At 46.0% G+C, this 14,124-nt stretch overlaps 1 protein-coding gene across 13 annotated transcripts in view; it reads right to left on the bottom strand.

The window, feature by feature from the left end:
• Positions 1-10,763: 10,763 nt before the first annotated feature.
• The window catches only part of Emsy (EMSY transcriptional repressor, BRCA2 interacting), a 107,670-nt gene continuing 104,309 nt past the window's right edge, over positions 10,764-14,124 (bottom strand). For all 13 annotated transcript variants that reach the window (XM_050154597.1, XM_050154598.1, XM_050154604.1 and 10 more), the window contains one exon: positions 10,764-12,633. In XM_050154597.1, the coding sequence (XP_050010554.1) occupies positions 12,439-12,633 (195 nt within the window). In that variant the 3' untranslated portion in view covers positions 10,764-12,438. The remainder of the gene's footprint in view (positions 12,634-14,124) is intronic.

The following is a 14,124-nucleotide window of genomic DNA, read 5'->3' on the forward strand; positions in this document are numbered from 1 at the left end:
TCTGTCTGTGTCTGTGTATTTTAACCTCCAGCCTCTTGCCCGAAGCTCGGTAACTGGGTACCAGCGCACAGAGCGCAGGCACGGGGGCGCGGTGCGCGGCATTTGGAGGTCTCCACCGAGATATCGGCAGATCTGTAGACCAGGCTGGCCTTGAACTCATAAAAAGATTCACCTGCCTCTCCCTCCTGAGTGCTGAGATTAAAGGTGGCCGTGCCACCACTGTCCAGCTTTAATTTTTATACGCTTTTTAAATGCCACGTTTATGACTGCTGTGCCTACATGTTAGGTCAGTGCCTGAAGATCTTGGGCCTGGAGAAACAGACAGTTATGAACTGCCATGGGGGTACTACAAATCGAACCAGGGTCCTCTGGAAGAGCAGCCCTTAACCACGGAGTCACCTCGGCCAAGCCTTGACATTTTTAAAATGTAATGCTAACAACTATAACTAGCATCTGAGTGAGGCACATGTGTGTATAATGCATGTATATTCTACAGCTTTGCTCTGGGACAGTTACTTGGAAACATTTGAATCCTTTTAAGCTTTTGAGATCTGCTCAGCTGGACTGGAGCAGCAAAACTCTCTGGGTACTCTAGCCCAGTGCCTTGTGAGACATGAAGCTTTCTGGGTACCTAGCAGGAACGTGATTTCCTCCAATCCCTGGTGGTCCTTCTCTTCGTAGTTTTGGGACACCATTCTGTATGGATGCACAGGTTCCTGGCATGCTTTTAAGGAGGCTGCAGAACTCGGGGACTGAGGTCCCTGCATACTCTTGCTCCCTGGGGTCTCTCTGCCCTGTTCCTGTTTCATTAATGGAGCCCACTAAGCTTGGCCTTGGTTCTGCTTCCTGTGCTGGGCAGTGAAGCTTTCTCCTCTGCTGCAGTTACGGATGTCAAGGATTCGGCCGTTGGTGCTTGACGTCCGATGTCTTGAAAACCACGGTGCTACTTACTGTTGGCCCCGGAGAAGAGAAAATCCATACACTATGGCTCTGCGCTGATCAGAACCAAACAACAAAGGCCCAGGCTATTCTGGGGCATGTTTATAAGTCAGGATGATCAGGAGAGGAGACAGAGAGGAAAAAGAGTGGGGGAAGTGACAGAGGGAAGGGAGACCATGCTGAATAGAAAAGGGATCCCTTGGTGCTGGAGAGATGACTCAGTGGTTACAAGGATTCTTGCAGAAGATCTAGGTTCAGTTTCCAGCATCCAAATGGCAACTCACAAATTTCCTTAGCTCCAGTTTCTGGTGCTTTGACGCCCTCTTCTGGTCCAGGTGTGGGTACTGCATGCACGCGGTGCACAGACACATACACGGGCAAAGCATTTACAGACATGAAAGCAGTACAGTATAGACACGAACGAGTTTCAGGAGGAAAATCCAAGAGCAGGCAGGAGGGATGTGGTGTTGGAGAGTGTGACCTTAACAGGATACTCTCCCCCTGGGACAAATGCTACGATCCATGTGAGTTCAACGGTAGGCAGGTCAGAAATGGCAGGATGGTGGGAGGAAGTGGCTTAACTTAGTTTCCCCAGCTCCAGACAAGCTTAGCAAGAGCCCCTGGGAAGCCGGGTTGAGAGGAGGGGGCTGTAGCAGAGAGAAGGCAGCAAACAAAGGGAACATTCCCAGGAGTTACTGATGTGTGGGAGAACTCGGCATGACCCCAGCACGAATCCCAGGGGGACTCTGATCAGCTTCCAATAGCTCTCAGCTGAATGAGGGGCATGCCTGTCTCCCAGCACTTGTAATCCCTGCACTAAGAAGACAAAGGCTGGTAGATCCCAGGGCTCATTGGCCAGCAGGTCAAGTCTACCCTGCCACAACAAACAAAGGGAGGTAAATCAGTCGAATGTCTGCCTCTTAAGTATAAGGACCTGTGTCCAGTCCTCAGAACCCACATAAACATGCTGCATGTGGTGGCGTACCCAGAAATCCCAGCATTGGGGAAAAGGCAGGATCTCTGAGGTTCACTGGCCAGCTCAGTCTAGCCTAATGTAGAGTTCTCAAGTCAGTGAAAGGCCCTGCCTCAAAGGAAATGGATAAGGATGACACTCACGGTTGTACACCCACATAAGCATGCATGTGTGACCCACAGAAATACACATAAATAAAACATCAATACCGGCTTGTGAGGAACGTCTGAGGCCGACCACTGGCCTCCACACCCTGGAACACGTGTGCACACATGCAAACACACAGATGCAGAAAGAAGATTAAGCACGCAGCACCAGCATTTGTCACTGTTTTTGGGTGACACTCCTGTCACCTCACACCTCTGGGCCGGGAAGGACTGTGCCCTCTCAGACTGTGAGCCAAGACCCCTTTATTTTCTCAGCTCCTTTTGTCACAATGAGAAAACAGACACCAGGTGACTCAAAGGCACAGGGAGAGCTAGTCATGGCAACCCATGTCTGCAATCCCAGCACTCGTGAGGCATTTGAGGCAAGCCTGGGCTAAGTAGCGAGATTGAAGCTAAATGAGCTACACACGGGAAGCAGCACACTGAAGCACTTCTATGGCAAGCCAGCGGCCTCTGGTTTAGGTCTGCACTCTAGACCAGACCTTCTCTGGGGACTCTGGGCCCTAGGTGACAGCACTGAACTCCCACTTCCTCTATACTTCCTTCTATTCCTTCTCCCACCAGGCTGTGTTCTCGATGCTGAGCTGGGAAGTTACTAAGCTCAGCAGAACAGTTTGAAGAAACACAGACGGACTCACAGTCGAGGGATCACAAGAGCGTGCTTCTGGAAGCCCTGTACCATGGTTAGAGCGAACAATAACAACATCAACAATGTCCTGCTGCTTCATTTATTTGTGCTGTAGTCACCGGAAAAGTCGTCAACCCCCAAATGACTCATTCCCTGAGGTTCTGAATGGGATCCTAAAACCACCACCCGTGTTCTTCCTGTCCTTTGAAGCGGCAGAACAAATGACAGCAGAGATGGGCACTGTCCCCCGCGTCCAGAATGGATGCTGCATAAACACCATCTCAACAATAACATCCTCATCTAAAAACAACCAAAACAAGCTTGTTATTTCTGCCATTTGCCTGTGCCCTCCAGTGAGGAAGCATGTGCACCTGTGCGCAGAGACCAAAAACCAAGATGGTTTGTGAACTTGCTAGGGCTTCCTTCATGCAGGCCCTGCTCTAAGGGCAGGAAAGTGAACTGGATTCTCACAGTGAAAGTTGTGGTACCCGGTGGAAATATCCAGAGAGGAGGTGTGGATCAGGAGACTAAGGGGTAGAATCGGATGTGTCCTGGGAGGTGACTTGAGATAAAAGATTAAAGAGGGTTTCATAAACAATTAGGGGTCAAGGGCAGGGGCATGGCTCAGTCTGTCAAGTGCTTGCCATGTAAGCATGGGAATCTGTTGGTTCTCCAGCACCCATCTGAAAACCCCAAGTGTGGTGGCATGCATTTGTAGTTCCAGAGCTGGGATGCAGACAGAGGGTCCTTGGAGCTCACTGTCCAGCCAGCCTAGCCTAGTCAGAGAACCCCAATCAGCTCCCAGTGAGAGATCCTGCCTCCTGCCTCAAGGAAAAAGGTGAATGCAATGAATGAGGAAGAAGCAAGTAAGGGAAGGGGCTTGTCAGAATCTTCTAGCAAGACATGCCAGCTTCCTGGCACCCCACAGCTATGCCCAGTTCCACATTCTGCTTTCCTGCTTTGGATGCTCTGACTGGAGCATATCCTACACCTCTACCCACAGAGAACGTCAGCCCCTCCTTCTCAGCACAAATGGGACGCTGCGGTCAGGGGAGAGCAAACAGGAACCAATGTATCTATTCGGCCATGTGCTAACAACCCCTGGACAGCTTCCTCTCTGGGAGCCCAGTACCAGCTAGACCCTAGACCCTCTCCTGTCAAACGAGGAAAGTGAAACGGTCAGGGGAGAGCAAACAGGAACCAATGTATCTATTCGGCCATGTGCTAACAACCCCTGGACAGCTTCCTCTCTGGGAGCCCAGTACCAGCTAGACCCTAGACCCTCTCCTGTCATCCGAGGCCAGTGTATCGCCAGTCTCTCCCACATCGAAAGCCTCTCCGGAAGAATCTTACCAGGAACAATTCCTTAGAAACTAAGTGAGCAAAATCAAAGAACCAGGTGGGATGCACAGCTCTCATTCCCGAAAGGCGGAGGCAAGAGAATCACAACTAGGCTGGACAAGAGTGAGGTCTCACCTCGAAATAAACAAGCCAGCACCCCAGAAGCAGCTATGTATGGTGTGATGCCCAGCCCTTGTGAGGCTGTGGTGGGAGGATTATGGGTTTAAGACTAGCCTGGACCACATAGTGTTACTCAATCAATTTTGTTTTCTAAAATTTCTTGACTCCATCCTTACAGAAATGACATATTTTGTAGGTTTACAGTAACTCTTGGGATTGTCTGTGTTTTCCAATTCTCTCCATTCTCCTAGTTTCTGCCCCAATTTCATTAGAACTGAATTTTCCCAAGCTCACCAATGCCTTCCTGGGGGTGGGGGCTGGTGAGATGGCTTAGCCACTGGTCACTAAGCTTGATGGCCTGTTTGACACCCGGAACCCACGTGGAGGGAAAAAGAGCCGACTCTTAAAAGCTGCTCTCTGGCTCTCTCTAAATGAACTGCTTCTTCATCTGTGCCTAGGACACCAGGGTCCAGCTTCTTCCCCCACCCTTCTGGCTGTCCCTTCCACCTCTTTCTGGTTCCGACTCACCCTGGCCACACGTGCCGTACCGTCCTAGGCTGACTCACTCACCCTCCGGCTTTCTCCATCTGATGTCTAGCAAGCGCCCTGAACTTTAATGGATGACAGACTCAGTCCTGCTCTCGCTCCCTCATACGAGAACTTGCCGGTCTTTCCCACTTCAGTGGCCATTTGACTCGTCCAAGCTGCCCGGTTCAAATACCTTGGTGTTGAGTGACATTAATAAAATGTTCTATGCTCCCATCCCCCAACAGAAGCATCGGAAACCAAGCAGAAACCGTGAGAAGCAGCCTTGTCAGAGTTCTGGAAAACAGAGTTACAGCAGCAGTCGAATACTCAGTAAAGACAGAAGTGACTTCACAACTTCAGGGTACTTACCAGGAACTGGGGGAGGCAGGGAAGGGAAGCCACTGTGCAAACGAGACAGATTCAGCTGGGTTGATGGAAACACCCAGTGATGGACAGCGGTGACGGTGATGGCTCAACACTGAAGGCACTAGATGCCACCGAGTTACACTCTTAAGACAGTTAAAATGGTAATTCCAGCTATGTCTGTTTTGCCGCGAGGGCGGGGGAGGGGGGACTGTTGGCACTTGATGACACCGCCCATCTCATGTCCCCATTGTGAAACCCTGGTCCCCAGCTCTAGATGCAGGATACAGATGCCAGGCACGCTCACCTTTAGTTGACAGTGTCCTACAACACCGAGGACAGCTCACAGGTGCCGAGGGTAACAAGGTAGATCACCCTGAGCCTGGGAGCAAAAGGCGGGGGAGGGAGGCAGACATTCAAAAAGCACTTCTTGAAGAGGGAATTTGAAAACGCTCATCCCAGAAGACCTGAAACTGTCACCTCGGGTAGGTCCCTAGGATCTGTGGAAGTCTGGGTAAGGCTGAAGAGCCAGACGAGAGAAGCAATCTGTAAAGATTTTTGTCTGTTCAGCTCCTGGGATCCACGGAAATCTGTCAAGTATTAGTTGAACACCAGCTAGGAACAAAGATTTCAGTAACCACCCGTGAGGAAGAAAACACCCCATGGGAAGTACAGGAAAAAGCACTACGCAAATGGACTGCTGCAGCTTTCGATAGCTAGCCCGAAAACCCGGGCTGAGTCTGTGTGCCTCTCAGCCCAGCAGAGCAGGCAGATCTCTGTGAGTCCCAGGCCCGCTAGGACTATAGAGAGAGACCCTGTCTCCAAAATGGGAAGGCTTAAAAGACATTAATTTACAAGATCTAAAAGACAAAAGTATAAAGATGATTATAAAGCTATGTTATTGGGCACATAAAAATATACGTTGTGACAACATAGAGAGGCGCTATAAAAAACCACAGGTTTGGAAGGTAAGTTCGTATCAACTCAAACTGAATTGCTACATATTTAGAACATTCAATATGATTCCCACAGTAACCACAAAGGAAATATTTAAATATCCTAGAAAAGTTTCTCAGTGGGTAAAGGCACTTCCCTCTAGGCTTACACCGTGAGTTTAGTCCATGGCTTCCATGCGCATGGTGAAGGGGGAAAGAGTCTTTGTAAGTTGTCCTCTGACCTCCACAGGTGCACCATGGCAGGCATAGGCACCTCCCTCCCTCGACGAATAAATGTGATTTTAAAAGCTTAAAAAAAAATCCTTAAGATGTATACTAAAAAAATGAGTGAGGAACGAGGACAGTTCCCAGGAAACAAGAGGAAGCCAGGGAGCAAAAGAGGACATAAGACAACTGAAAACCAAACCAAATGGCAGAAACCATTCCTCGTTGGTAATCCATTAGGCACAGAGTTAAAAAGAGCTGGGGCCCAAATGTAGCTTAGGGGTGGAGCACTTGTTTAGCATGCCCAAGGGTCCTGGGTTTGACGCTCATGGGGGAGGGGAGACAGGAACTTCAGAACAGATTTTAAAACCACAGTCTAATTAATATACACTCTACATACGGTTCATCTGCGACCCAGCAGACTGTAAGGAAAAACAGAAACAAATAGTACATATAACCAAAAGAGAATCGGGATGGAAACAAACGGACTAATGTTTCAGGAGACAAAGGACAATGTATAAATTATAAATGTATAAATGAGCATGAAGATGTAACAATTATTAGTGGATATGTGGCAAGCAACATTGTATGGTACTATTCACCAAAATGAGTCAATATTTACAGAATCAAAAGAAAACATTCCACAACAATGGAGAGTTGTGGAGATATCAATAAACACTTTCAATAAGAATCAAAGAGCTGGGCATGGTAGCACATGTCTTTAATCCCAGAACTGGGGAAGCAGAGCCAGGCAGATTTCTACGAGTTGGAGACCAACCTGGTCTACACAGTGAGTTCCAGGACAGCCACTCTAAAGAAAAACTGAAGACTAGATGTTATCATTGGTAATGTCTATCAACTACTTAAAGAATCAACATTAATCCTTCTCAAAAATCCTGTTCCAAAAAAACTACCTTCCTAACTCATTTTGATGAAGCTCAATTACCCTATGAAAGTTAAATAAAGACATCAAAGAAGTTATAGACCAACAGCTGTTAGGAATACAGATGCAGAATTCTTCAACAAAACATTCATAAACTCAGTTCAACGTCACTATAACCAACTGGGATCTAACCAGGAACCCAAGGATGGCTCCATGTAAGGAAATCAGCACACTACACAATAGAGCAAAGCAGAGGAAAATCTAATCACCTCCATTGATAAAGATGCAAGGACCCAGTTCTCTTCTGAGCTTTCCTTTCTCCTCATACATTCTCCTTACTAGTGTTTGAACCCTCGGAGCACACACCTCGTGACTCTCAGACTCCTCTACCTGGCGAGCTCTCACGTCATCCAGGTTTTCGCAAGTCACTTTCTCAAATAAATTCTCTTTGTTTAAACTTCCATTCACACACCTTGGGACTTCTCCCTTCCTATATTTGTTTTATTATCACCCAAATGTTATGTAATGTTAAATCTATACTCCCTACCTGTTGAGAATGTAAGTTTGTTGTTGCTGTTTTTTTTTTTTTTTTTTTAACACTGTATCCCTAATGCTTAAAACCTAAGACAGACACAAGGCTCTACACTAAGACGCTATGCAATTTTAAAATGTATATTTAAGTGATAAATTCTTCTGGATTTCATTAACTACACATACTTGGGAGGTGAAGCTGTAGCTACAGTATCGAAATGTGCATAAGAAGGGCTGAGCACAAATCCTGGTGAGCATCACACAGAGAAGCCTGCAGTCCTCGGAAGACAGGGTGGTAGTGTTACTGAGTTGATGCGCGTTATGAAGATTACTAAGGATCTTTCTAATACCAATAATGGAGCACAGACACAAGACAAAAAGAAGGGAGGAGGGGGACTCAGCTGAATTCTGAGGCATGATTGAGACTTCAAACGCACAGCGCAGAAGTAGCAAAATGGGGTACGAATTCTAGAACATAGGTTGAGGCTTTGGCTAAGAGCCTTAAAGGCTCAGCTTCTAGAGTCCCCAGATTAGATGTCACGTCACTAGAGGGAGAGAGATATAACTGCCTCAAGTCCACATGGGCGAGAACCAAGGGAGCCAGGGGCTCACATCCAGGGCCACCCTCTGCCCAAGCAGCCTACAGTGAGAACCTTAGGGAGCAATGCATTCAAAGAACAAGCTTCAGTTCTAAGATACAGTTTTAAAAGGTTAAGCAATGCTGCACCAGAGGAAGAACTAGAGCCAACTCAAGAGATTTTAATGGTGAAGAATTCCTTTCTCCTAACAGCAGTAAAGCTTCTTATATTTCACAAATTCACAACTGAAATAATATCACCGAAAAGAAGCAAAGGGATATTTCTCCAAAGTAAACCAGTGACCAAGACACACAGGAAAAATGTTCATCACTGGCTATCAGGGAAATGAATATGGTAACCCTGTAGACACTAGGATGGCTACATTAAAAGTGCCAACAGCAAGTGTGGGCAAGAAACCCTCATGCACAGGGAGGCTGAAAGCAAAATACCTGGTCTCTGTGGCCGAACAATCTTGACAGTTCCTTAAAAGGTCAAAGATCAGGAGAATCGAAATGTAAGCAACACGTGTGCCCATCAGCCAGTGAGTTTTTAAAGTGTGATGCATCCACGTACTGGAATGGCTATGATCAAAGAAGCACGGATACATGCTCTAACATGGAAAAGTCTTGAGATATGACACCAAGTGAAAAGCCACCACAAAAGACCATTTCTTGTATTCTAGTCATGAGGTGTCCAAAACAGGAAGTACATAGGGACAGAAAGACGAGGGCTAGAGAGGTGGCTGTGGTGACGCTGTGTGGGGTACTTTCTTTGGTTAATTGACAAGACTGCTCTAAACCTGGTTTTGGTATTGGGTGTCCTATCTGTGAGAAAAATCCTAGAAACCACTGAGCCACACATGTTACATGTGTAAGCACACGGCATAAATACTCAATAAAACTGCATCTCTTTGAGTTCAAGGCCAACACAGTCTGTGTAGCCAGTTCCAGGTCAGCCAGAGCTACATAGTAACACCTGTCTCAAAAGCAATAAATAAAAATGAAAAATATTAGGAGTCTTCTAGATTCCCCACAAGTTACACCTGTAATAGTAGGTACTTTTTAAAGTTTACTTTAAACCAAATCCTTTTTTTTTTTTTTTTTTGAGATACTACGTTTGCCCTCAAACGTATTCTATGGCAGAGAATGACACTTTCCTGCCTCTGCCTCCCAAGTACAGGAATTATAGGCATCCAACACCATGCCTAGTTTTTCTGTGGTGCCAATGACTGAACTCAGGGCTCTGTGCATTCGAGGCAAGCCCTCTACCAACTTGAGTTGGAGATGAATCTCATCACCTCTAAGTAGCCTTCAGAGACAGCTGACAATCACTTTTAATTTATGGACTTAAACATGAGACAAAGAAATAACGTATCAGTTTCAGCAAAGCATGTCTGGAGATGGATCCATCATCATCATCATTCCACCGAAGAAACCTCTAGAGGGCCTGGGTTCACTTCCCGGAACTCACATGGTGGCTTACAAGTCTCTGTAACTCCAGGCCCAGGTGCATGTGCACGGTGCACCAGATACATATAGATAAAACACTCACATATGTAAAGTAAAGGGATGTGCATGGGGGGACCTGGGGTGTGGTCAAAGAACATTATATACTTAGATGAAAACGTTCCTAAGAAAGCTAGTGCTGGGGCTGAGGAGAAAGGTCAGTAAAATGCTTGCTACACAGACATGAAAACCGGCACTCACTCCAAGAGCCAGGCCATAACTGTGTTTTTAACCCCAGCACCGGGGAAGCGGAGACAGGCAGCTCCTGGGACTGTAGACTGCCAATCTAGACTAGCCAGCTAGCTCCAGATCCCTGCTTCAGAAAATAAGGTGGGGGCCAGTCTCAGTGGGTAAAGCCACCTGCTGCCAGGCCTGGCTGCCTGAGTCAGTCCCAGGACCTAGATGGTAGGAGAGCCAACTCCCACAAGCTGCCCTCCAGACATGTAACATACATAGACATAATAAATACACATATACACATAAATAAAATACATAAAATGTAATTTTTTTAAAAAAAAAACAAGAACCAGGAAAATTACTTCTGAGCAACAACCTCAAGGTTGATCTCTGCCCTCCACATACACAGACAAAACCACAAATACACACACTGAATATGTGCCAACCAGAGAGAGAGAGAGAGAGAGAGAGAGAAAGAGAGAAAAAGGACCCCAGAATCATTCCTGCTTCCCCTCCCCTTCCTTCACAAGCAGGAAGCCCTGTTTGTAAGCTCCAGATGGGTAGGATTTTCCATTTGCTCACTGCAGTATCCTTGGTGGTTAGAGCCATACCTGGCACTGAAAAGGGAATGAATATTAGCTCATAAATTCATGCTCTAATTGAAATTAGAACTATTAAAAGAAAAATAATTAATTCGTGTGTGTGTGTGTGTGTGTGTGTGTACACATGTGACTTTTTAAATGTAGACTTATTTGGCATTTCAGTTGCTGGAACACAGTAAGGCTAAATTCTCAGAGGGACACTGGTATGTTATGCTCACAGACGATATGAAACATAACTTGTTCAAGTTTGCTCTTCTTTCCTGATCCATGTGAATTCAAAAGGCATTTTATTTTATAAAAACTTACACCTGTAAGCAATGGATTGACCATAACAGAGGGTTGAACCTGGAATACACGGATTCCACAAGCCCCAAAAATTGTATGCAAAATCTAACGTGTGTACTGGCATGTGCATATTTTTGGTGACTGAATTCATAGTTTAGTCACATTCTTAAAGATGCTTATGACCCGAGAGAGGTTAGATTCTGTCTCAGCTAGAAACAGCCACCGTGGCTGAAACCAATCTGTACAATAATACGCTACCCAACAGCTCCATCTATGGGTGAACAGTTGTCACCTGGTAGAAGAGCAGACCTGTCTCAGGGATGGATGCTCCTGAGGGCGTCGCTATGGTGTGAGTTATTCACTGCAGCTTCCACAGCCTCTTCTTCCCAGGTGGAGATGCGAAGATGAGGAGGCAGTTGGTAACTTCGACTTACAGTACTTCAGCACCAAAATAACCTGGGCAGTTACGCTGATAAATGTATATACAGTTCAACATTTGTCAGTCTTAAAATGCTTATTTATAGTGAAATTCATATAAAACCGTTAAAAACTTTTCTATTTACACTTTTTAAAAATGAAAAGTATAGTTTCTTTTGCCACAGCTTGTCAAAATTCTTTCCCTCCCATCCCTTACCCTTCACTCAACTTGTGATAGACAGCAATCACAAGACCAAAGAACAGCACGTAAACAAACTGCTCCCTAGAAAAGTAAAAACTTAAAAACATTACATTTAGATCTGTGAGTGAACTTTTCCATACACTTTCAACGGGGCTTAAACAAAAGTAGTAAAAGTTGTTCTCAAAGTCTCAGTCCAAGATGGGTGTGCAACTTCGGTGTCAAGAGAGCACGAACGACAGAGTTCATTCTCCTCGACACAGCTCAACGTTTCCTTTGGGCTAGACACGTCTTTTCCTTTGCTTTGCGACCAAACCTCCTCTAATCCATCTTCTTAAAGGGGGGAAGGGAGGTAGGAAAGCCAGGTGATCTGGCTTCCTAGGACATGTAGGAGAAGGGATTCCGCCTGCTTGGAAACATTTACATTAAATAAATAGGCAAGTGTGGAATACCACAATAAATTAGTATACAACCAAGGAGCATATACAAGCTACCCCAAACACTTCCTGGTCAGCGGTCTGATGTCCACCCACTGGCAAGGACTCTTCAATGCCAGAACTTCCCTAGGTCTCCATAAACTAACCATGAACTGACCAAATGTAAAATGTTTAACCAAATCAATACCTCCAGGGATATGCAAAAACAAATACGATTTTGAAAGAATGTTCAGATACATCATTTCAAAAATACAAACGCTCCACATTTTCCTCCTTTTCCTTTTCATATCCTCTGGTGGCGTCTGCCCAGTGGAAGGCAGCTGGGACCCACTCACAGGAAGTCTCTTTCCACTCCCAGCTTCAGCAGCACGCCAGGGCTCCATGGGTGTGCACCTTTTCCTTTTTTTTTTTTCTCTTTTTCTCTATTTCTTAAAAAGTACATTCCTCCGTGAGTTTTATCTTGTTAAAATGCTGCTCCTGCAGCAACGTCTCATTGGAACGCCGTGTTTCTAAGTCCACAGCCTAAACGAGCAAAGTGCTTTTCTAAGTTTCCCTGGACACTTGGTAACCAAGCAGGCTTTAAAGTGCACTCGGGTGTCTGAAGACTAGGAGCGGTCGGCAGAGCTCTGGGAGGGGCTGGGCTCAGTCCCATCCTCCGTGCTACTGTCCACGTCCTGCTCCATTGCCGTCTCGTCGTCATCCAGCTGCTGACTGGTGAAGTTGTTCAGCTCGAGAAGCCCACTGGGCTCTACGACCACGTTGGAGCTGGAGTGACAAGGGATAGCATACTGGGGAATGGCCTGGAAGAGAAGATGCGGGACAGTGTGCTTACAGTGGAGAAAGGTAGCGGGGAGTGCACCCCTCCCTGCCCTGAAATAGGCACAGACAACAGATGGAGCACGGTGCTAGATCTCACACAGGGCATTCTACTGCATTCCGTGACGATGTTGTATAAATGAGATTTTCATTTTCATGTGACAAGTGAACAACCGTGAGGTGAAAGATGTCCTCCAGGTCACACAGCTGTCAAGGTTAATGCTGGATTCCACCTCAAATCCCATACAGCCAAAGTGGCCTTTGTACTCCTTTACTGGGGCCTCTTCTAACAAAGAAAGCTAACGGCTCCTGCACATTTAAAAGCTAGGCCTTTTGCTTTGTTTTTTTCCATCTTATCTGAATTTTATCAGTTTTGTTTTTTGAGACAGGATCTCACTATGAAAAACTCAGAGATCCACCTGCCTCTGCCTCTCAAGTTATGGGAATAAAAACATGCACCATCACACCCAGCCTGAATGATACAATATTTTGTTCTTCATCTTCAAGATGAATGACTTGTTGCTGACACACAATCGGTTTTAAGCCTCTTCGGTGGTTCGAAGAGGAAACCAACTTGTTTAGTCATAGCAAAACACTTTTATTGCAACTAAGTAATAAAGGTATGCCAAAAACTTGCCATTTAAACAACAACAACAACAAAAATTACTAGGTTAACACTGGCTGGAGCCCCTTGGTAAGCACTTATTGGCGACTTATGGTCCTACCAAAATCTTTTATCTTCAAAGTTGGAGGGGGGGGGGGGGGTCTCAAGTATCCCAAACTGGCCTTGAACAGACTATGTAGCTGGGATGACCTTAAACTTCCCATCCTCCTGCCTCTACTCTCCACGTGTGGGGATTATAAGCATGCACTACCACGCCTGGAATATCAGCTGTATCACACTTCTGCTCTTAATCCTGGACATGAATAAATTGCAATTTCATTCCTGCTAATACAATGCAGAAAAACATTTTAACTACGCCACCCCAAATGAGTATGGCCATCTAAGCCCCCAGATGTTACAATCCATTTTAGTAAAACCAGTAAGAGTTACCATCTGTTGGTCACACACAGAGGCAGTCGCTGTGCTAAGTGTCCCTCACACACACTACAAGTGAGGCATGACTATTCCCACGCCCGACGAGGAGACTGAGACGAGAGTGACGTCAGTAGTGCAGGCCACAGTCGTGAGTGGCAAAACCAGAAACCAAAACAGTCCACCTCTTCAGGGAAAAGACCAGCAATCACAACAAAACCTTTCGTTAGCGGTGGTGGCACACGCCTTTAATCCCAGCACTCAGGAGGCAGAGGCAGGCGGATCTCTGTGAGTTCGAGACCAGCCTGGTCTACAAGAGCTACTTCCAGGACAGGCTCCAAAACCACAGAGAAACCCTGTCTCGAAAAACCGAAAAAAAAAAAAAAAGAAATATGTAATTCACTAAATTATTTTTTATAGATGGGAAAAATAATTGAAT

Source organism: Alexandromys fortis, unplaced genomic scaffold (assembly GCF_014885135.2).
Source record: "Alexandromys fortis isolate MF-2015 unplaced genomic scaffold, M_Fortis_MF-2015_v1.1 scaffold_77, whole genome shotgun sequence".
Taxonomy (NCBI): Eukaryota; Metazoa; Chordata; class Mammalia; order Rodentia; family Cricetidae; genus Alexandromys; species Alexandromys fortis.